Below are 24088 nucleotides of genomic sequence, written 5' to 3'. Positions count from 1 at the left end.
TGGGATAGCGCAGATTGGATAGAGAAGAGTGGTTTTTAGAGACATTCGAATGAGAGTAAATTTGGTTTAGATAGTTCACAGATTGAGAGTGTGGGCTGCCAACCAGAGCAAGTTTTGGCCAGAACTTGGAAAAACTTGCTTTGATCTTGACTTGTTACCGGTAGGGTGTGTGTGTAGTGTGTGTGATTGGGTGTATATTTCTCTGTGTTTCTTTGTTTTAATTGTGCAGCATTAGAGGTACTCACTGTGGTCCACCAAAAAATAGATCAAAATCACGAAACTCTAATCTAACCCTCTGATTCGATTCACCAAGAAACTGATATGTGCATGACATATCCTTCGGATAGGCACCTGGATAGGTTGGCGATATGAGCGCACCAGTTTTGTTGACGCTCATGCTGGGCGTTATCGTGTAGGAACATGGCGATCCCGCAATGGGTATGCCAATTTCATATTCCGCTTTTCGAGGGAGGGAGGAAATCACAGGATATGGTCAGTATTTTTAGAGAAGGAAAAAGGTAATCCTATGGCAGCTCTACTCACATGCATTTATAAACCTAAACGTGCCCTCGAACAGGTCCGTGGTCACGTTCTTGTTGCTAAAAAAAGAAATCGCAACTGCCCGGTACATGGAAATGCGACGACGCGGCGGAATGGTGCCGCAGTAGCGGCCCCCGAATGGCGAATTGATCAGTTCCGCTGGCTCCGACGACTGCACCTCCGAGTAGATATCCATGTACTCATGAACACAACTGGAAAAAGATGGTAGGAAATTTAATATTAAATAAATTTATGAAGAGAGCAGACATCTCCGATGAATAAAATGATTCAATCGGGTTTAATATTTACCTTGGTAATTCACCGACGGCCGAACCGCTGCAAAAAAGGAAATAGACCAAGAAAATTGTTTTAGTTTGCGGTGCAAACGCAATTGAATTTGAAATATGAAAATACTTAAGGAGACTTCTTAAAAAAGATACGGGGTCTCTGGCTTAGCTAACGATTGAATAATACAATTTTTTAAAGATTTCTTAACCAAAGATTAACATTTTATATCATTTAATTTAAGTTTATTTAAAGTTTTCATTATAAGAATGCGTAATAGGCGTTATTAATGCAATTTTAAATCTTTGTGGCTTGGGAGTGTGATCCGAGAAGTTGAATAAACTTAAGCAAGAGATACAGATTAATCCTAATATTAATGTCACGTTATAAAATCTCTAGCTAAGTTTTTACAAGTTTTTATGAGCACTTTTAAGTTATAGATAGTTAGTTATTAGTTTCTTGTACACTTTTATTATGTAGTACTCACTCTGGTGGACTTCCTCTTAAATTAAACGATTTAAAAACTACTTCGACACGCTGTCCAGGTCCTGCTAGGAAGGTGTAGAGGCATTGGCGCGAGTGATTGCGATGGTTGTGCAGCAGCGGGGCCGAGAAGCTGCCATTCTGGGGTCCACCGATCCGCGACACGAATGTCTGATCACACTCTGTGGAAAGGACGAAAAAAAGGAGAGAGCGGCCCAGGGATTTTCCCAGTGATAAGTTTAAAGCCTTTACTTCAAGAATATTGGTTAGACATAGACACACACAGCAATACAAAACACATACATAGAACGTAGCATCGGAACAAGAGCTGTTAACAAGGCATCTCAATGTGTGGGTGTGTATGGCTTTGTGTGCACAGAGAAAAATATCGTTGAATTTGGCTCTTGACTATTACAACTCAAAATACCACGTTGGTCCTTAAGACACATACAAATGTTTCAAACAAATGTTAAGCTAGTTCTTAATTACTTAAATTTTTAGGTGCTTTTGTAAAATTAATCTTATGTTCTTTATGTTAACTAAAAATACCAACATATGACTTTTTATATTGGTATCCGGAGATATTATTGGAAATCCTGACGAACTGATATGTATAATATTTAGCTTGAACTATGGCATTAAAGTCAATTAGTTAAACGCCCAAGATAAGCAAAATGACATGATTAGATTGCATTTATCTTCGCTATGCTATTAGATCAATCTGATATTTTGGTGGTTATACAAAAATATTGATAACATTTGACTTTTTACATTGGTTGCTAAAGAAAATCTTATTAAGGCCAGAAATAATCTAAGATAAGATTAGATTAGATATTTATATTTGAAGTCCCATTAGATCAAACGGATATTTTGGTCAAATTTAAAATGTGCGAATTTGTAATCACTGAGGAACTTAAGATTCCTTCTCTGCGGGTGTTTAGTCTTCGATTGATGTGTGTGTGTACAACTAGGAAGCGTTTTAAGTTGGTCAACTAGGGCAACTGGAACTACGGGTGGACACTAGAACGCAACTTTAAACTACGGGCGCGCACTACAGGCACTCGCACACCAAAAAACAACACACACACACGCGCAGCCCAAGGCGCACACATCGAGAGGGGGTTTTGATTTGAGAGTGGGTGTGTGTGGGTGGTGGGTGTGAGAGGGGGGTAGAGAGAGAGAGTGAAAGAGTGAGATGGCGCCACCTACTTGGCGATTTCGTGGGTCGCGAAGACACCTCCAAATAGGCCACCACCGGCTGCATCCAAGGCTCTCCGTCGGCGCCGTTCGACTTTAAATGAGCACCGCCTGCACGGTGGGTGGTGGTGGGTGGCGGGTGGTGTGGGAGTGTTTTTGGGGGCGGTTCGAGAACGGGGGGTAGACAAATACACAGCGTTAATGATTTCGATTTGCTTGGCATGGGTGCGATATGGATCCTGCTCCAGTTCAGTCACAACTTGACACCCAACATGGAAATGCGCTTCTCGACTTTATGACAAGCCGTCCGTCTGTCTGTCCATTTGTTTATTTGCTCGCATGCTTTGCAATATATATATCCATCTATCTATCTAACATGTAGCCCACACGATAACAGAACCCACTGATAGTGCAGCTGGCAAAAGGAAATTCAAGCACCCACGTGCTGGCAGCCATGGCGTATACGCAACGTAAAGTAAGAGTGCCTGTTCGTGTGTGCCAAAGCCAGCGGAAATTATTAAGAGCTTTCTAAAACAGACACATATACACACACCCACCCGGCTGCATTGTTCAAGGTGATTTGAGCATCTGCCACTTCCATTAACTTTCAAAGCCCCGTAAGCCTTTTACCAGACTCCTCCCAGTAATAAAGGACCATTCTGCTTTTAATTAACTTACTATAACTTGATTAGGTTACAAGCAGAAGGGTATATAAAACAGTCTGAATATTTGGTTTAATAAACAAAATCCAAAGGCTCTCGCTTTAACACCGTAAACTTTCAATTTCTGGAATTCTATTACAATCGAAAGGAACAAAAGATTGAAGGTAAAAAGTTGAAAAAACTTTTGGAACTTTAACTCAAGTTTCATGCAAGAAGAGAAGCAAAGCCCTTTTGGTTTATTCTATCCAGCAATACAATTAAATCGGATTTGTGTAATGGAAACTGCATTATCCTACAATGAAGATATGGTCTTCTTATACACCGATTCCAGTTTCTCATAACTGACATCTTTGAATTTCCCTGAAATGCCTGCCGCTTCGCTTACACATTAACCGACGCCTTGTGGGCTTCCATTGTAATTAAATTCGCTTTGGAGCATAATAATAAATGAGTCGGCCGAGATGTGTTTGATGTTCGGGTAGAAGGTCGGTTTGGGCCATGCTTTGAGTTGGCTTTTGTGGGCTGCGCAGTTGAAGCTGTGGTCTACAGTTGCCGAAACTAACGGTTTGGCGTAGGGTTTGGGCGGAAATCAAATTCAGAAAACTATTGCGATAAATTCCAACCCCTAGTTAAACTGGCTAAACGGTTTGCCTATTGATTTTGTGATGTTAGCACCGAAAATTCCATGTCAACACTGTGTTGGCCAAAGCCCCGACTAAGCCGATTACATAATTTCCACTTAATTATTCACGCAACCAAATAGAATCCCTTTAGGCAAGCGATCTGGGCGATTATCCCCTGGTTACTGAGTATGGGTATTTAAAATTAATTTTCGAAAGCCCACACACTGGCACACACAGGAGCGACATTTTATCTGAAATGCAGTTTACTAAACAGCAAATAAATGGCGCACGTGCAAAAAGTTTGCTCATTAAAATGGGAGCGGATTTGTGCGGCACACACACACACCCAACTCACGTCCTCGCACACAAGCACACGTTGCGTACATTGCAACAAGGCTGACTACAAAAAGAAAACATAAAATAATCCTATAGAAAAGTTCCAGGACCATGAGGTACCCTGTTTCCAATTTTATTGCATACCTCGAGGCGTTGAAGCATTTTTTAACTTTTTATTTCTATTCCTTATTTTATATTACTTGGGTACTGCCATTATATGGATTTCCGGATACCGAACCGATATCTGCCTTTAAAAAGTACGGTTTTTATATTTTTTTTAACCATTTAAATAAGGTTTTACATAAAGATACTGGCATTATCTTTATCATCGATTTTTTGGGTCTAGCAAATCTAAGGATTTTTTGATCTCAATGATTTTTTTTGAAAATCGTATATTTTCCTTCTTTTTAAAGACAAATCAAATAAGTTGTTACTTATTATTTCACTATATTATAATCTTTGTCATCGGTATTTTGGATATATTTCTGGATCTAAGCCCAAGATTTTAAGGACTTAAAGTAAGGAAAGCGGTATTATCTTTGTCAACGATATTTTAATATTTTTTGAATCTGATATATAAACCCTTCTAATCCACGTTTACCGGGTATAAAAACTAGAGGCGTGGCCGTGACGGTGGGCGTAACAATGTCAACCGCAGCGCAAAACGATGGCAAACGGAAGCTGTCCCTCCTACTCCCCATTTTCCACGCCCATCCCTTTCCCCTAGAATTCGCCCTACCGCCCACTTTTCGCACCGCAATGACAATGCGCAGTAAAGTGTCAATAAATTTTATGCAGACGCCATTTGCATTGCCATAAATATTTTTGTTGTGCTCGGCAACGCTTTGCACTTTTGCTCTGGCACTTGTTTTCTTGCCATCAGGACCCCCCTTCTCCTATACCGCCCCCGCCGCCCCTGTCATTATGTTAATTTACACCTTTTGTTGGCTGCGCCTCTGTTTCAATGCCATCGCAGGGCGAACAAAGCCTGCACAATGCTGCAGCTTTTAATTGCGTGCCGTAAAAACTAACTGAAGCAATGAAAAGCTGCTAAATGGCAGAAATTCCATTGGGCAAACAAGTTGTCTGCTAAATATATTTACCGTTTTGGGAACAGGTGTAATTGGGGAGGCAAGCGAAAGACCTCAGCCTTGCGGCTTGGCGCAAATAGCACCCCAAGGATGCGTGTCACTAAATGCTCCCGGACCGAAACTGAAACCGAAACCGAAACCGAGACGCACAATGATGTCGATGACGAGAACGTTCCCCAGGAGGCACGTAATACCACTAATAATCCAGAAGACACCCACTCACATACAAATTCCGCCAGGCGACAATCGGAGTGTAAGGGAGTTTCCTTGGATTCCCGAGAATTTAATAATCCTGAACGGAATGATCGCACCACTGAACTATTTGAACACTGGGGGAAATTAAAGGGTGGTTCATAAAATACTTTTAAATAATAAGATACAAAATCTATACCAAACTATTTCTTATTTTTGGAAATATTTAATTTCCCAGCTTAGTTTATCTTCCAATTGTACTCTGCACACTTTCACTTAAGCATCCAATCTAAGTAAATCTTAAGCCCCTATAGGTTAACTTTTCTAACTGAGTTTGGTGAAACTTTGCCAACTTTCATTCAGTGATGGGAAAACTATCTAGTAACTTAAGTCATACATTGAAGATGCTTTTCAAAATCAGACTTCCGTTATTGGGTGATTCCATTGCGACAATTTTGTCGCCCTTCTGAACCCATATAATCTTTAGTGGCTCTGTCTGCCTACTGGGGGGAAAACCCCTCCTGTCACCTGATCCCACCTCCTGCTGCTGTCTGCCTGGGTTTCCTGCTCAAGTACACACTTCTTGAAAATTTAATGGCTGCCACTGCTGTTGGCACTTTCACCGCCACCCGCAGTGCCCTTAACCACCGCCCTGCCCCTCCTTTCCCCAAAAACCCATCGACCAAAGACCCATTCTACATCTCCATTCCCGATTTTCCCACATCCAACCCGCCGTGGAATCCCCTCTGACACCTTTCGTGGAGGAGCTCATGTTACAGACAATTTGCGTTAAATTTACAAGTAACGTCGTTCGCCAAATACCAAGCCCAAAACCAGAGAGACGGCACAGCGCCTTATGTTGTTTTATTGGTGCCTGGCATGCCGTTCTGATACAGCCACCGCCAAGGGTCCACTGAGAGAAAATACTGCCGAAAGCTTAGCGAATGACAGGTGGGAGTGTTTAATGTTTTATTAGCCTGCGCTGATTTGACAGTTTCTATTTTTGACACGGTTCATTTCCTATTTTACCTTGTCATGATATAGCATTTGCTACTTCTACTTGTCAAAAACAACGTAATAAGAGAGAATATAGTAATGGCAAACTTTAAGAAAATTTAATGTGGTCCTCTAACAAGGATTAATTAAGACAAGTATCAGAAGCAATATATTTAAGCCATAGGCCCAAAATAACAGTTACCATGGTCAACATTAGTCTTTATTGTTCTGAAAAATTCGCGATCTCATTATGTCGATTACAAAATTATAACCTTACGTTAAAAAGTGCAAGTTCCATTATGTATTATCCCCTTTTATTTTTGTAATCATTATTTATCAGTTATTTTCGGACTTTTATTTTGACGAAAAATTAACTGTAATTTCTGACTTATATTTAAAAGGTGATTAAAAAAGGTTGTTAAAGTGAAAGTTGTAATTGTTACGGTCCCCGGTTTAACAAAATAGAGCAATATCTTATACTCTGAACTAAAGGAAACCTCACGTTCCCTCAGTGGATTATATCTGGCTGTCTGGCTGCCATAACCACAGAACCAGATGGGGAAATAGCAACAACACCGACAACAGTTACAGCAATTAAAGTGGATTTTCATGAAAATGAGTTTTCCTAATAGTTTATTCCAGGCCGAAAAATAAAATCATGGCGATAAAACGCGTTGATTAAGACGAAGGCAGGTGAGAGGCGATGGCTAGGACGATGATGATGGGTTTCTATGACCATGGATAGGGATCATGGGCACAGCTGCCTGCTAAGTCTAGGTGCTAGATTTTGGTTTTGGTTCTGGTTTTGGGGCTCTGGCGCTGGCATAATTATGCATATTATGTTGCAGGGTCTTAAGTGCATATTTGTGAGGCTATTAGGTAAATTGAGTCTAATTTATTGCCAATTAGTAGGGTGATTAAATTCAAGTAATTATCTTGCAGTTTGGCGAGTTGGTTAAATTCATAATTAATATCACGCATACGCCCCAGTGGTCACCGAGAAACCCTAGACCAAAGTTGTTCCCAACTTTTGGCCAACTTTGTAATGGATATGAAATCTCTTTTTTGGGTAGCACTCGAGCTTTTTGACCTAAACTCTTTTGCATTTATTTATGCACTTTGCCGAGGCCCCTGAACTCGATAACTGCAATTGAGGCTCGCTTCAACTTTGAACTTTTGACTACGTCGAACCAAGAACTTTTATATCGATAAGTGGCAAATAATAAAATTGCCTGTGGCAGCTACTCACGCTTCTGATTGACTCTTGCGAACGTACCTGTAACGAAACAGAGAAGAAAGAGTCAATATGAATTAAGTGTTCTTATAAATACAAAAAAGCTGCAAAAGAAAAAATGATTGAAATGATATGTATTTACCATGAGATATTTCCTCATGGTAGTTATCATTCCCAATAATTGGGAAATAATTTAAAATTCATCGGATTTCAGAAATAATTTATATTTCCTTAAAAGAAATATCTGTGCACCACCTATTAAATAGTGTAAGGGTGCTGAATGCATCTATCACATTTTCATGGGTTATGGAAATAATAATATTTACTATAAGAATTTCGTTTAATAAATAATGAATTTATTATCATTTCCAGATCATACAAAATGTATTAATTTCATGAAAAATGTCTTCTTATCTGTAATTAAGATATATTTTTGCCGATTTAATTTCGAAGTGTAAAGGTGCTGCATGAATCTCACATCCTTTCAGGGGTTAATAAGGGGTGGCAATTAAATGACCCGAGCAGAATGAGCAAATTGACATAATGGAAATGCAAGCGGCAGTCAAAGAGATTGAGGGGGCGGATAAGAACACCGACAGCCGTTCGAGCATCCTTGAGTGTCCTGGCGGCCCAGGCGATTCCAAAGATACAATGCAATATCACCAGCAGCCAGTCCTGTGGCCATGGCACGGAAAAGAAAGGAATGAAAAATGGAGAAGGGATGGGTTGGCCAAAGGACTCAATTCAATAAGCGCCATATTATGCCGTCTAGTCGGGTTTCTGCTGAAGCACCTCGTGTTGCATGCCGCTAATCAATCATGGCGTGGCATCCTCGCTTGAAGCTGCCAACCAACTAGTCTTCCAGCAGCTGCCTTCAATGGGCAATTATTGATTGATGCCAAGTGCACAACGCTGGGGTGGTTCGGGATGGGTTTTGCAGGATGGCTGTGCCTCTGAAGTGGCCTGCACTGTGCCGTAACCCTGATCTAGTGCCCTTTTTCTGCAGCATCTGCTGTCAATGTTAAGATTTTAGACATTGAAATTATTCCTTTGCGGCGCCCCGAAGCTTAAAGTTTTAATTTGTTGTTTGTGTGTGCCAAGTTTCGTGTCGGTTTGCAGCACTGGCACTTCATTGGCTTCTCCTTTCCTGTGTGGTCTTGGTGTTTTTGCGGCACTGGACCTTATTATTTTTTGCCAAAGTTTTCCCAGGTCTTCTGCAGGCAGGACATTACTTTTTACTCAAAAGAAATAAATACATTTTATAGTATTTTCCATAATTGCTAGTCAATGTTGTTGGCCCCCCGAGAAGTATGCTAAAGAAAATTATTTTTCACAGATTTCCCCCGAAAACGTGTCCTGCATACTTAAGGCCACAGAAACCAAACAAATTTATTTAAATGAGTCAGGAAAATTAAGTGGAAATGCGTGTGCCAGAGGAGGCAGTGTGTGTGTGTCTGTGTGGGAAATGAGCAAAATACGCGAGATGTAGATAAGTCGACGGAGGGGAAAAATTTTAATGCCGCTCCAGCAAACCTTAGACAAATAAAACTATAAATATAAACGCTGTCGGGGGAGGGGAGGGAAATGTATTTACATAAGTGCCCTGTGACTGGCGCACGTGTTTGATATTTCCTTTAGTTTTATGTCAGACAATGTCAAACCCACCCACACATCCGCCCGTTGATAATTCAATAAACTAAACAAGATTCTGTGGGAGATTTATGGGTGTGTTGAACCCGAATCAGGACCCGAAACCGACTTTCGGAAGTTGAAACTGCTCGGGGCTGTTTATAAATCTTCATTTCAGCACAAAGACACACACACAGAAGCTCTGCCTTCTTAGTCGCTTATTAAAATAACATTTTAGAGTGGGGGAACTGGGCGCGGCTGGTTCATAAATTGCCAACACTTATGCTCAATAAATGGTCATAAATCTGAGCCCGACTCACTGGCGGCATTAGAATGCGTAGCTAAACGGCCAAAAAAATAACAAAAACATCATGAACAGGAGCTGCAAGAAGTAGCTACATCTGGAATATGCCACAGATGAAAAATATGCCCATTGTGTGTTTGTGTGCCAAATCTCTGTTTGCTGTCGAATCATTTTCCACGCTTGTAATTTGGTTTTAAAAACCTTAACATTTGTTACATGCTGGCAACGGTTCTGTGTGTGTTCCTAACGTGCCGACATTAAATTGATGGCCTAGTCAGCTTGAGGGCTGGCTAAATTGATTAATTGACAGTTGACTCAGCGCCGTTTTTCCAGTCCACTTTTCGGCCATGACTTGTGCGAAAATCATCCCCCGAAGAACAAGTCAGCCAATTGGCTTTGCTACATTTCACAAAACTGCATTAAATTTCGAGTCATTAGGCAGCATTTTTTTCCCCCCCTCCGTTTAGACCCTCGTCCTTGGACAGGACCCTCCTTCTTCCCTAATATTGCCAACATTAGCTGGACATCTTCTATCTGCGCTTTACACATCGCTGGCTGCCGACTGCAATTCTTGGAGCTATCTGGCTGCCATTGTGAGGCGTTCATCATGCAAATGAAGGCGAATAAAAAGATAGTTTTACTTATCGAAAGGGAATATGATTATAGGAAAAAGAACATAAAGATGACATTTTAATATGGCTTGCTTTAAATTTTGATCTTCCAAAACGAATTTTGATATTTTAAGCTGCGTTAAAGATTTTTGTTTCAATGAAACAAGAAAATTTGACTTTCTTTTGTATCTTTCAAGACGAATTTAATGTGCTATCTGTTATTTTGATATTTTAAGATTTTGTTTTACACTTTTCTTGCATTTTAACATGGATATCACCATATATTTATCATTCTTAACGAGTTTAACATCATAATTTTATTACCTAGATATTTTAAAATGTTGTTTTCCATTTATCTTTAAAATAATTTTTTTACTATTGCATTGAATTTAAATCAAATTAATTTTTTTTGTAGTTATCCCACTTAAACATTTATTCCTTGTGTAGATGTCCTACTTAAATATGTTGTCGCTTAGTTGTCTCTGTTTTCCCACTTCTTGTGTGTTTCAGTTGGGCTTTCGATTTCGACTTTCTAATTGAGCAATTTCCTTCGGATAATTGCTTTTGCGCACTGTCGGATTTGGATTTGAATTCAGACTTGGATTCAGATTCCGATTGAGATTCGTACCGCGCCCACCGAACCCCGCCCACAAATGCCAGCCCATGCAATTGGGCAATTAATTTGTGTTAGCAGCAATGGCAATTCATAAACAAACAAATTGAAATTGGAAGGAGCGCGACATTTGCATAATGCTGACTAAGTGAGGGGCCAGATAGAGAGTGTTTCGAGGAGCGGATGCAGCTCAAGTGTCCTCAAATATACACACACACACTCATGGATCTGTTGATATGCAAACGCAGTCATAAAACGTGACATTTGCCGTCAGCTTCAATTTGGCCAAGGCATTGAATGGCCATAAAGTGTATGTATGTGCTGCCATTCCTGGCAAAAAGGTAGCAGAAATTCAAAATGAAACTTAATTTGCATATGGAAAAGGGGGTGGCTGAGGGGGAGCCAGAGGCGGAGGAGGCGTGTTCAAGCTGCTCGGGGCGGCTTTTTATGCACACCCAGACTCACGAGAACCAAGTGGGTAAAGTCGGATGAAGCCAAAAGGTAAAGGTGGAACTTGCCCTAATCTGCATAATAATAAACCACACAAACGCAAAACATGAAAACACACATAAATTGCCACCGCAACCATCTGCACACCCAAGTTGCCCCATTTTTGCCATATTTAATGCTGTGTAAATTGAATTTCCATCACTTTATGATTACTTGATGCGGACTGAGGTGGAAATATTCATCAAGTTGACTTTTTGTTTGGCACGCTGGAGCTTTCTCCGTTTTATTTGACCCAGCCCCTGGGAAGGGATCCCAACTATAGTGTACACTGCAGTTGCCCAAGTAACTGGGCATATCAATTTTAATCAAATTGACAGGCTCCTCCGCAGCAATGAAACTTTATTGCCCACCCTCGCAGGAGCAGTAGCTCTATCTATAGATAGGTGACTATAAACCTCAAGTGGTCCTTGGGTATTCAAATGAAATCTGTTAAGAACTCTTTGGCTGTGGAAAATTCCGCAAAAAGTCATTCTTTATTTCATCAATATGTTAATGCTCGGCTTACCTTTCTCCCATTTTTCTGACACTGGCCTTTGTTGTTGATGTTTATATTTAATTAATATATTAATTTATGCGCAGCGCGTTGATCATTTGTTGAATATTGTGTTTGCAGAGTCTGGCATTTGCATTGATTAAAATTGAATTGAGTTGAATGGAGTGGAAGGTTTTTTTTAATATCGTTTACAGCGCACGTACGTTTTGCGTTGAATTGATTTAATTGGGCTTTATGGGGATTTAAAGTATAATTTTCCATTTGATTTTAAGTGAGTAAGTTCCATAGTTGATAACAGCTTATGTTGTATAAACGAGATTTGGCTACTTCTAGTTACACGTACACGTAAAACTTATCCAAAAGTTGTTTTGTTTGATATATAAAATGCATATCTCCGCTATATAATTCATATCTCCAGTTTATAATTAGGTATATCTATCCACCAGTTCCGGCTGAATCCCATTCACTGTGCAATTAACAAGTGCAATTGCTGGCATCATTCCCACTTGATATGATCTTACGGTATAATAAACAATTGAGCTCTCCAGTTACAATCCCTATTGTCCTGATCCTTCTACTTCTGCATCCTTAATTTTTTCAAGGGATTTCCGCTCTTCAATTTTGACATCGCTGGACTTTTAATGTAAACTTATTCCACTTTCGTGTGTGTATGCATGTATATACGTTGTATTCAACATCAATAAAACATCAATAAAAATCGGTTTGTTAACAACACTTTTATAAAAAAGAACGCAACGTTACGACGGTTGGGTTACACATATATATCCATATATAAGTACGTAAGTCTGTCTAGATATCTATATATTTGTTGTATTCATAGATTGTGTGTCTATATAATATATACATTTATATTAACAACACTTAACACACGCACACAGAGAAATGCTAAATGAAGATGTGTGTTCCTCAGGATACGGAATGTTCAAAAGATGTAGAGTAGCTCCTTTTGTGTTGGGTTGATTTCTCGATTGATTTTTGCTTCACAAATTCTAAAAATTTCACATCACAGCCAATGGATACTGACGATGGGACGCATTTCCTCCACTCCTGAACCCTCTGTTTCCTTTGCTAATTTTCTGTCGGTTGGAAATGATGCTGATTTTGATTCTGGTTCTGATGATTTTGCAGATGCTGATGAGGTGGCAACGATTTTTTGCTGGCGGCCCCAGCAAACTAACAGTTTGGGGGCCTCTGTTATCCATCTGGGAAGTTGCCAGGTCCCAGCTGGAGCATGTCTCATTTGGGCTCCTCGATGGTCTGGCCAACGACTATGATGATCACGATGAAGACGGCCAGCAGGACGAGGATGCAGCAGATGGCCACGGCCACCATGGCGCTGTTACTCATGCGGGGACTGTTTGCTCCCTTAGAGGCTCACTTTCGGAATGGAATCGATGCCGCTCTCTATCTGTATTTTTTGTTTGGGAGAGAAAAAACGAAGTGGGAATTTGCATATTGGCAGTGAGTGCGATTGAGATTGCCTGGCTGGGCACAGTTGAGATTATCGGTCGATCCACTGGGCCATCACTTGTCATAAATCCCCCGACTCCTCCGACTGGCACTGACAAATGCCATAACCACCTATAGCCACCCACCGCCCACAGAAACAAATTGCCTGCCATAAATTGCGAGGGCTGCCTATCAGACGCTCGACTGTGCATGAAATGCCCGACAGCCTGTGGACAGCCCAAAACTTGTCGCCTCCAGTGCGTATGTGTGATGTGGCCCATGATACCCCCTCTTATTTCACCCACGCACTTCATCAAGAGTGTCCCTGTCCCAGTCGATTGGGAATTCGCCCAAAAATCACAACCCATAAGGGCGGGTCCTTTGTCTGCCACTGACACATGATTAATGCTGTCCGGCCGGAGAGTGGGTCCTTGCACTTCCCATCAGCTGAATGCAATTTCAAGTGTCTATTATCCTGTCTAATAGCTGCTGAGCTTCACTGTGCTGCTCTTCTCCCGCCGTCCTGACAATAATTGCCAGTGCATTATGAGTCCTGACAAGCCAGCCGGGCACACGACACGTATACTTAATTACCGCTGCAGTGTGCCAGTCCAAGAGGGGATGTTAAATTCAATTACATCGAAACAGAACTTGACAAGCCATCCATTCGATTCATTGAAAAGTGAAAATAAAACATAAAAATAATATCGAATTGATTGGGTAAAGGTTTTGTCTGCGGTTGATGAATATTAAATGCTCTTTTGAAAAGAAAATCGTCATTAGGACAGAAATCATCATGGCTAGATTAGTTTCCAAAACTATCTTAATATACAACTTCAAGATGCTGTTTTTATTTAGTCAATTATAAATTTAGTATTAAATTATAAATGATCTGACTACAGTATTTTCCTGGGCTTATTTTAATAAATGAGAAATATATTTGGGTATAACTTAGAAAGTCACAAATAATATTTTCCGCCTTATTTAACTTCAATATTGATAGACCTGTTGTGATTTTTATACTGTTTGTTATCCCAACCGAGATTTATAGACTTTTTAGATGGATGTAAGCGATTTTACAATTTATTTTTGTTGTAGATAGGAGTAAACGTATTGCTATTTTTGACGTTTAAAAATAAAAATCTGAAATGTTTTTTTAAAACAAAAGTCCTAAATCTGTTACTTCCGGTCCCTGAGCGTTCGAGCAAATCGAAACATCGAACCTCGTTAAAAGAGTATGAAAGCATCAAATAAATGTTCACTTGTTCGCCGTCTTCTTTTTTGCGAAAGTGAAAATGGCTGAAACCATTGAAACGGCGCTGACATGGCTGGCCAAAACAGGAACCAGACGGCCAACAACCGCCAGGCACTTTTGATAAGTTTTTTGCAGGGCCAAATGGAAGGTGAACGGAATCGAGTATAAAAACTAATGCAGGCCCAAATGGCCACAGCTGCTGTCAGTCGTTATCAATGGCAACACGAATTGAATTCACAGGGCCAAAGGGACAGCAAATTCAGAGAGCTTAGGGGCAAGGGAAATGGCTTAAACTAGCACTTCGGTCTCCACTTTCTGTAAAACAGCCTTTTAATTAAGCCGCTCACGCAAATAATTTGCCGTTCTTGGCCATCAAAAGCAGGTCCTGTCAATGTTTGTGGCACTTTCCATTTTTCCATTTGATTTCGCCACACTTAGTGGCTTCCCCGCTGAGCGAGTTCTTTTACAAAAGGCTTGGCTATTTACATATTTATTTTTTACTTATTTGGGGCCATTTCTCTTTTGGCCGGGAGTGCGTTTAAAAAAGCTCTAAGTAAGCCTGGAACTAACCGTTTTCGTGACTCAATTGCTCTTTGTTGCTGTCCCTTTGAATTGGTCAATTAATATTAATGAAATGCCCGCCTTTCGCACCCCCAAAAACCTGCATAAATTATGCTTCCTGTCTGCCTTTTTTCCACATACACGTACATGTACAATGTACCTGTAATTTGGCCAAAAAAAACTTGGCCAGTTATCAAAAACTTAAAATTGCCTACAGGCGAATTATGTTGTAATAAGTCAATTTATCAGTTTATTTTTGGCTTACACATGTAAGCCGCAGGCACATCAATCAAATTATGTTTGCCAAGCGGAAGGCATAAAATTAAATGAAATGCAGCCGCCACCCGGCCAACGTGTCGTATGCGCAACGTGGCCCAGTACTTGGCTCAATTGCCTGCGCTTGTGTTTTATGGCCGACGATAAAAGGCCGGAATGATATATATTTTGTATTTGTTTATTGTCAGCTTTTTGCCCAAATATTCCTGAATATTCGTGGGCGCCGGAGTCTCTTGAAAAGATTTACAACACATTGCACTGACACATATTGTGTTTTGTTTTGGGACGTCCGTCTGGCTTCTTTGTCTATGAGTCTTAATTAAATTAGCGCCAGAAGGCGACGAGCCACAAACACAGATAAACGGCGGAGGCCAAGATGACAGCCTAGTATCCTGGCCCTCATATCAGCCAAGAAAACAAAGGAAATGCCGAGGAAAGGCGCTTGTCACTGCCACACAAATGTGAAATAAAATAAATTTTTGCAATTTCGTAAGTTTTATGCGCACATTTGCAAAATTTGTTTATGCTGGCAAAGGGAAAGCCGAGCAGAGGGTGAGAGGTCATAGAACAAATGGGCCATGACGTGGCTGGTGAAAGGGGTGGGAGGGGGTGAAAGCACCCCCTGGAGTGCGTAGGCATCGCCCAGCGTCGACTGCCAGTGACGTTGGCAACATTTCTGCGTGCTCTCGTGTGCGCTGGCACATAAATTCAATTTGTTTCGCCAGCGAATCGTTGAAGGGTTAACGTTAGGCCCAGAAAAATTATGGAAAATTGCACGGGTCGAGAGGGTGGAAAACGTTTATGAAATTGCATGCAGAATTAAAGCCGAGCGAATCCCTTATCCTTTGTCAAGTTCAACTGCACGGCGCGACCTTGGCAAAAGCGACCGACTCAAGGAGTCCTCGCCGTGCGATTGTGCGACTGTCTTTGTGGCCCAGTGTGTGCCACGAGTGTGTTCTCAGTGTATTTGTGTGTGCCAGGACAATAGCCGCATAAATGCTCGAGCAGTGCTTTAAGGCTGTCGCCGTGTGGCTGCGCTGTCTTGCGATGTCAGAAGTCAAAAGTGCATTAAAATAATTGCACTTGCTTTGGCGTCACTTGGCAACTGCCAGCCAACTGCTCTGATTTATAAGCGCGGAGCCTCAACCATTTCGAAGCGGCTAAAATATGTTGTTTCATAGCCTACACAAATATTATCCTGACACCTATTAATCATTGTTTTTATTTATAATAACGAAACATTCAAAAAAAATCAATTAAAAATGGCTCTTTACATGTTCGGTTTTAATTAATTAAATTGAAATTATTTTTATTGTCTCATCTATCATGTTTTTTAGTGAAATTATATTTCTTTCTTGTAATTTTAAAGGCATTAATTGTGACTTTATGAGCTATTTATATCAAAGGGTTTGCAATGGTGTGATGTTTTCTAGAAACAATTCAACCTTTAAAAGTCAATTTTAATCACAGCAGTCAAATAATAATGGATGTGTTTGTCCTAGAAAGGTTTTTTGTTATACGACTATTCTTTTAGTAAAAATACCTTTTATCTTTTTCGTAGAACCTGAACACATTCAACTTTCGTTTTAATGGAACCTCATAAAATAGTAAATATGTTAAAGACATTGATATTGGCTTACAATTGGATTAGGCTATCTTCTGATGTACAAATTGGAATAAAATCGAAATAAAAAAACAAGGATTTGTTGTCTCTACTTGTATAAGATATACGATCCTAAGGTTTCTCCCGGTGTCCGTGTGAGGCTCACGTTTCCGCCTTCAACTGCACTTAAACTTGATTTCTGTGTATCCTTTGTCTTAGTTCCTTGGACAAGCGTCTGGGCCTCATTGTGTTACCATGAATGGTGGATTTGTACTAGCATGCAGGCGTGTGTGTGTAAGCCAGTAAGAGTGTGGGTGTAACCTCGACACAGTACCCAGTGGGTGTGGCCCTCTTTTGGCCCGCTTCCTGACCCAGCTTGTTGCATGTTCCACGTTGGCTTTTATGGGGAGATTTTTAAAGCTTACACAAAGATGCTCGACTCCCGTTTGTCTCGTTTTATATACATTCACGTCTCACAAAGGAGATATTTTAATATGCCAGGAAACGTGCGACAAAGATTAATGAAATTCCCGTCTTAAAGCCTCATCTTTCTGGCTAAGTGAATTCATTTCCCATAGATGTAGATAGGGAAACAATGTAAATTTGTAGGCAAAACATTACATTGAAAACGAAACATTTCGCTCTAAGCAGCCTGAAAGTAAGATACCCGGAAATATTTCAAAATTCAAATTGGGTAATCAGCCATAAGGCGTGTTTTGGCAATGCCATTAGTAATTAGGAATTCGCGAACAGCGCTGACTCGGCCCATTTGAATTGGCTTCCTGTTGGGGTTTGTTTTCCTCTGGCAGCCTCTGTTTATTTATAATTCGATTGGAAATGTGTTTGGCCAAAGAAGTTCATTTCGATGGCGCCACCTCATCGCATTTTATGACCATTTGCGGTTTGTTTATCTTTCTGTTTTCTCTGTGTTTAGCTTAATTACCGTGGCATTTCATTCATATTTGATGTATCGGAAAGTTCTGCCAACCCGCAAAGAAACTCAATCGAATCGCTCTTTGAGTGCTCGGTTAATGATTTTTATTGAAATCAGCATAGTTTTCGCTTGGCCTCCCCACGGCCCATAAATTCATAATGCAGGGGGAAACTTTAGCTGGCTATTTGCTATATGGCCCATCCAGATTGATTAGAAGATTGATGGACCGGCTGCAGCTAAGTGAGAATGACTTCAACTTTGCGAACTACTCCCGTAATTGATTGGCTTAGCTGGTTTCTATCAGTTTTCCTTAGCTTTTGGAGGGGTGGGAGACCAGCTAAAAGGTTTGCGAATATTGTTTATTGCATAAGTTATGACCTGCTATGGCCCGCAGACCCTGTGTAAATTTAATTCCCGAGGTGGGACATCAAAAGACGGTCCCTTTTTAATCAGCAAACTCATTAGCATCGTCCGCTAACTAAATACAAATTAAAGAAACAGCATCCACAGCTGGCGAAGCCCCACTTTTCCCTCGCTTTTCCGACTGCTCCTGCTGGCTGCTAAAAAGTTTTCACTCGGCGGCCCCAGCCGTCAAGTTGATGTAATGAAAAAGTTGCACCATTTTTCTAACAATATTTTCCCAGCTCATATCACATGACGTGGACACGCGGCTGCTGCAGAAAGCCTTCAAAACAAGAAGCACTCGGCACAGGGCGCTAATTAGTTTCGAGTCGAGGTTCGGAATAAAAAAGGGGTTTTGAAAATACGTGGCTCATACGCACCGTTGGCCCGCAGCCATGGCGTTTTATTATTATAATTTTTGCTGAAAAATAGTAAAAACCGGAAACGGAACAAACAGGAAAGCAAAGAATCCTTTTTTGGATTGCTAACACAAACAGAAATAAATAAACACTTTCAGTGGAAAACGACCACGCCCCTTCGTCCACTTTTCACATAATTTTCCTCGGGAGCAGCCGGCGGGAAAATCGTTGGCAAAAACGAAGTCCCAACAAAGGAGCAAAGGAAAACCGTGTGACCTGCGATTTAGCAGCCTGGAAGAGAAGCCAGTGCAGCTCATTATAAAATAGCCAAAGTAAAAACCCCATTTCCGATCCGAGGGGGGCGGGGCGTTAAAGGTCCCGACTCTGGTCCCGAAATTCACTTTGGGAACCCTACAGAAATTTTAACGATGCATATAAAAACCCGGCGACGGCAAATGAATAAATAATTTATGCGTGAGGGTCCTAAACACTCGAGTGGCTGGCTACATTATTTGCAAAGTAACTCGGAACTCTTTTTTCTCCAACATTTTCCACACGTAGCCAATTTTATCTCTCTATTACCTGGCGGCAGTGGCTTGATTTAGTGGCAATGTCTCGGCTGGAAAAAAGGGTTGAGTTTTCCGCTGGATTTTCTCATGAGTAGACCCCGTCGGGTTATGTTTGCTTATCACCTGGTTGGCCACTCAAACAGAGTGAAAAACGATTGCGGCCCTCTGTTTGCACATTTGGCACGTTTCAATTTCGCAGCGATTGCCGAACTGCATGCAAATTGCAAGCTTAAATCATCTTCTTTTTGGAAACGGTGCTTAATATCCTTGGTAATAGCAATAAAAGTGGGACTACTGTTAAACTGTCTTATCAGTAAAATTACGAAACTCACAACGAATTCTTATCGCCATTTTAAATAGTCTGTCATATATACACATTCCTCGGTGATTTTAAATTCGATAGAAATTTTGTAAGGCCTATTACAAATTAGTACTCGGATTGAATAACTATTTTACGATTATAGAAGTATACATGCCCATTTTTCAGCTCGCTTATAGTGAAACGTGAACAGAAATAAATCATTGAAATTAAATGTTCATTAAGATAAATTAAAGAAATATTATAAGTGTATATTCGGATGGAAAAACTATTATAATTAAGTTCAAAATGAAACGTGCACAGAATTTAAAACTGTGAATAGATATTTGTACCCGTTACTCGTAGAGTAAAAGGGTATACTAGATTCGTCGGAAAGTATGTAACAGGCAGAAGGAAGCGTTTCCGACCCCATAAAGTATATATATTCTTGATCAGGATCACTAGCCGAGTCGATCTAGCCATGTCCGTCTGTCCGTCTGTCCGTCTGTCTGTCCGGATGAACGCTGAGATCTCGGAAACTATAAGAGCTAGGCTATTGAGATTTGGCATGCAGATTCCTGAGCTTCTTTCAGCAGAGTGCCACGCCCACTCTAACGCCCACAAACCGCCAAAAACTGTGGCTCCTACAGTTTTGATGCTAGAATAAAAATTTTATCTGAAATGTATTGTTCTCATCAATACGATTGACCCAAAAAAAGTTTGCCACGCCCACTCTAACGCCCACAAACCGCCCAAGCCTGTGGCGCCCACAATTTTTATGCTAGATTAAAAATTTTAACTGAAATATTGTGGTCTCGTCAATACCTATAGATTGATCCAAAAAAGAATTTCTCACGCCCACTCTAACGCCCATAACGTTTAAATCTGTCTACCGCCGGTAGGTGGCGCATTTCAATCTCGCTTTGCTGCGTGCATATCTCCATTTCCCTTTGGTCCCTTTAGCTGAGTAACGGGTATCTGATAGTCGAGGTACTCGACTATAGCGTTCTTCCTTGTTTTAATTTCAAAATCAAAAATATTTGTTATTTAAAAAAGAGGGTCAACCTAAAAGATTGAATTTGCGAGTGTTTTTTTAAGGAACTTTTTTATAAATGCAATTTTTTTTGAGTAAATACAAAAATGACCAGAGAAAAATCGACCATGAAACACTATTTTATTAAACTAAACATCGGCGTTACTCCACTGGGCATTATTTCATTAGGCGCTCTATGCATCTAACATAAATTTTCAGCTGACAATCTTTCAGATTTAAAATGATACCAAATTAAAGGATGAGCAATGGATTTAACCCCGTCCCAAATCAAAGTTGTCACTTGTCAATGGCAGGCGTTTCAAGAACGGAAATTGGAAAGTTCGCCAGACACTGGCTCCAATTAAGCAGCTGGCGAAGAGGTGAGATCCCGGACAAGTTGTCATAACTGCCGTGGACACGTTTCTATCGCCATCTCCGCTTTTCCTCCCCCTTTTCCGGATTTATCCAGTGTGTGGGATTTTATTGCTGCATTGCAAACAATACGAGGGCCACCCCGTTGTAAATCCCTCAACAATTGCCTGCCTCCAATTTCGTTTTGTAACCTTTCGTTGGCCAGAATGCTGTCCTGTGTAAGGACGTTCCAAGGAAAGCACTCAGGGTTACCGATTAGGAATATACCTACTGATATATGTATCTTTTGTGCATGTGAAGCAATAACGCATTTGAAAGGTTGCTTTTGAATTAGGAGTTCACTGATACGTGAATTCATCCAACGCATATTCACGTAATGCAAATAATATCCTCTGGTATGAAAGGAGAATATTTGTATGCTTGACTGTTACTGCCGATCCCTAAGAAACTGAGTCAGTAATTTAGATTGACATTTATAAACTCTAAAATGTATAGGTGTCATTAAATAGAAAAAGCCACTTGGTAAATAATGCAAATATTTTAGAAATAAAATGTTTATAGAATACAGATAATTTATTTTGAATAACCAAGAATACATTATTAGTTCCCTTAGGATTTAAATGGATAGTTTTTAATTTGGGAGAGATTTTGTTAGCTCACAGAGAAAATATTCAAGTACATTGTTCTTGATTTAAGAACATTTGTTCTTAAAAACTGTGTAAGTAAATTTTGGTATCGATTATCCCAATATTAGAGAGAAATGGTGAGAATGTAAGTACCATGAAAATACCAACGTAAATTTAAGCACAATGAAAACATTTTCATCTTCAACAATTTTGTTCTTTTTTAAGAGCATTCTGAACTTGAATTAGAACGTCAAAATTCTCTGTGTGCTATTTTAGTTCTTGCAGCTATTCCTTGTAAGGATCTGCCCAACCCCTTGTCCCACCAATCGATCACCATAAATACCACACTCCACATTATCTTAAAGACCCAAATATCTCAATGGTACACCACAGCCAAGGCAATTTCAAAAGAATATGTAAATCAAGTTCCATTTGAATATTTACGTCTCGCAGCCGAGGGCTTTCTCAATTGATTTGTAATTCACTTTTGTGTTGCGTTAAGCTCTCCGTTAGGCAGGCAGCCTCTTATCGCCGGGATTTATTATATATCTTTTTGACACCGAAAACGGAATGGTTAAGCAAATACAAAAATGCAAAGTAAAGCGATAAGGCGTAGTACAGAGGACCATAAACCGAAGGTCCGAAGCGGGAAAAGTGCGCGCGTTGCTGGGAAAACTGTTCGAGGGTCCTGTCGCACGATGCGATTGATGACGCGATGTTGAAAGGCTGGTGGAAAGCTGTAAGCTGATTCTGTAGCTGGTTGAATTGGCTGAAAAGCGAGCTGCGTGTTTGCCGCACGGCCGACAGAAATCGACTGAACATATTCGGCAGCTGCCACGGCATTTAAAAGGCAGCGAGAGAAAAGCGGAAAAGTCGGAAAAACGAGAGAGAGAGCAGCCAGCGATGACTTCAAGTGAAAGCTCACCACCATTTGAATCTCGAGGCGGTACGCCAATACTACACAAATGAAATAAATCAAATTGAATTTATGATTTCGTTCTTGTGCACTTCGTTTCTTCTTTTACCCCCAGATTTTTCCCCAAGATTTTTCCTCGAGCGGCTCCTTGAAGTTGTTTGCCCCGGGATTTCATTTCGTCGATTCTGTTTGTTCGAGTGGCCGACGAGCACTTTAATCGCCCATCCAAAGCCGCCACTCGAGACAGCTGGCAGGTGGCAGATTTCAGGTGGCAACCAAAGCCGACAGGTGAGCATCTTGCTTGAGTTCGGCTTCCGCTCATTATGCTGGCCCCTTTGTGTGGATAATTGCCGCCTATCCAAGGCTTCAATTTAAATTGCCAGCAAACTCACGGCGCGCTTAATTTTCGATTTCATTTAATTTGGCGAAAATCTCATTAGGCTGGGTAAAAAAAAGAAGGGAAGACGTTGCCCAAGATAAATGGGTGTCGAATCACAGATACATTGACCTGTGCCTGGGGCACTGGCGTCTTGGACTTTCCCTGCTCCTTTTCCCCCATTTCCCGCCATTATTGCTGGCCAAGTCAGCGATTTATTTGGGCCAAACAAAGGCTAAGGATAACCCAGCAAACATTCGCTGGCCAACTGATAAGCGTAGTACTTACGCAAAATGATAACATAAGGGAACCTACAGCGCAGTCGCGAGCTTTTCCGAGCGGAAAATCCAGTGAGAGTTAGGGGGAAAGCCAGAGAGCACTGATAAGAAGGCAGACTTCTGCTGCCTGCATCTGCGGCTTCAATTGTCTTTAATCGCTGCTCGAATGTCGATGATGATGGAGGCAAGTGTCCTGGGGATGGGGCGGAAAATTGGGGGGCTGCTGGGGGACCTTTAACGAATTGTCATTGATTTCTTTTGAAATGGCACCGCTTTGTTTGCCTTCGCTTCTGCCACATTAGGCAGCTGTGCGGGGCCCTTGCCCCCTCGGAGTTTTCTGGTTATCGCGCAATGATCACAAATTGAATTTGCCCAGCCGCCAGCTTGTCTTAAATAATTATGAGCGCGTTTAATTAATAAGTTTGCAGTCAGAGTTTCCCCTGGAAAAGGGTCTGCTGTTATTGTTTTTAGCTCTTGGGAAGCAATTAAGACCGCCCCGCGCATTGTTTTCTAGGCCTCAGCCTCGCTTGACCCCAACTTTGTTAAAATTTTGCCTTTGTGCGTGCTCTGAAAAATGAGCAGCCCGAATGTAAAAAATAAAAATGTCACACAAAGAGTTTGAAGAAATAAAAAAGCAAAAAATTGAAAGAGGAAAACTGGGTTCCAGAGGGGCGGGGGATTGCTTCCTTCCTGCCGGCGACGCTCACTTTCGTCGGTCATTAAATTTTTTCCATTGCCTTTGGCAGTCAATATGTACATATTTGGCTGCGTACATAAATAATGAGCTCAGTTGTTGTTTGGCCAGATTTGCAAATGTTCTTCGACAGTTTCGATTATTTATTTACCAACCCAAAACGGTTACAGTGAACTCTCTGGTTAAAACTTTGCTAGTGGTCACTCGAGACTTGGCAATTAGAACCAAGGCAAATTGTTTTGTTTTAAAATAGTTCAGCATGGAAGT

At 40.8% G+C, this 24088-nt stretch overlaps 2 protein-coding genes across 14 annotated transcripts in view; both read right to left on the bottom strand.

Annotated features, from left to right (window-relative positions):
• The window catches only part of LOC119561082 (cubilin), a 53634-nt gene that overhangs the window by 8274 nt on the left and 21272 nt on the right, over window positions 1-24088 (bottom strand). For 10 of the 13 annotated variants that reach the window (XR_005221063.1, XR_005221059.1, XR_005221060.1 and 7 more), the window contains exons 5-9: window positions 2518-2616; window positions 1313-1490; window positions 850-876; window positions 544-752; window positions 246-459 (exon numbers count right to left, since the gene is read on the bottom strand). Coding sequence is in view for 8 of the 13 variants with exons in the window: in XM_037874946.1 (XP_037730874.1) it covers window positions 246-459; window positions 544-752; window positions 850-876; window positions 1313-1490; window positions 2518-2616 (727 nt within the window). In the remaining 5 variants the exon portion in view is untranslated. Of the gene's footprint in view, window positions 1-245; window positions 460-543; window positions 753-849; window positions 877-1312; window positions 1491-2517; window positions 2617-7654; window positions 7682-24088 lie in introns of all 13 variants that reach the window. The other 3 variants (XM_037874950.1, XM_037874952.1, XM_037874949.1) reach the window with 2 other exon arrangements.
• Window positions 1355-22356, bottom strand: LOC119561084. The gene is made up of 3 exons (XM_037874955.1): window positions 22002-22356; window positions 11812-13228; window positions 1355-1490 (listed from the first exon to the last, which is right to left on the bottom strand). The coding sequence occupies exon 2, from the start codon at window positions 13165-13167 to the stop codon at window positions 13057-13059; it is 111 nt and encodes a 36-aa protein (XP_037730883.1). The 5' UTR covers window positions 13168-13228; window positions 22002-22356; the 3' UTR covers window positions 1355-1490; window positions 11812-13056.

This window comes from Drosophila subpulchrella, unplaced genomic scaffold (genome assembly GCF_014743375.2).
Source record: "Drosophila subpulchrella strain 33 F10 #4 breed RU33 unplaced genomic scaffold, RU_Dsub_v1.1 Primary Assembly Seq354, whole genome shotgun sequence".
NCBI lineage: Eukaryota > Metazoa > Arthropoda > Insecta > Diptera > Drosophilidae > Drosophila > Drosophila subpulchrella.
The sequence above is the reverse complement of the archived record's forward strand: the minus strand, read 5'-3'. Positions and strand labels throughout refer to the sequence as shown.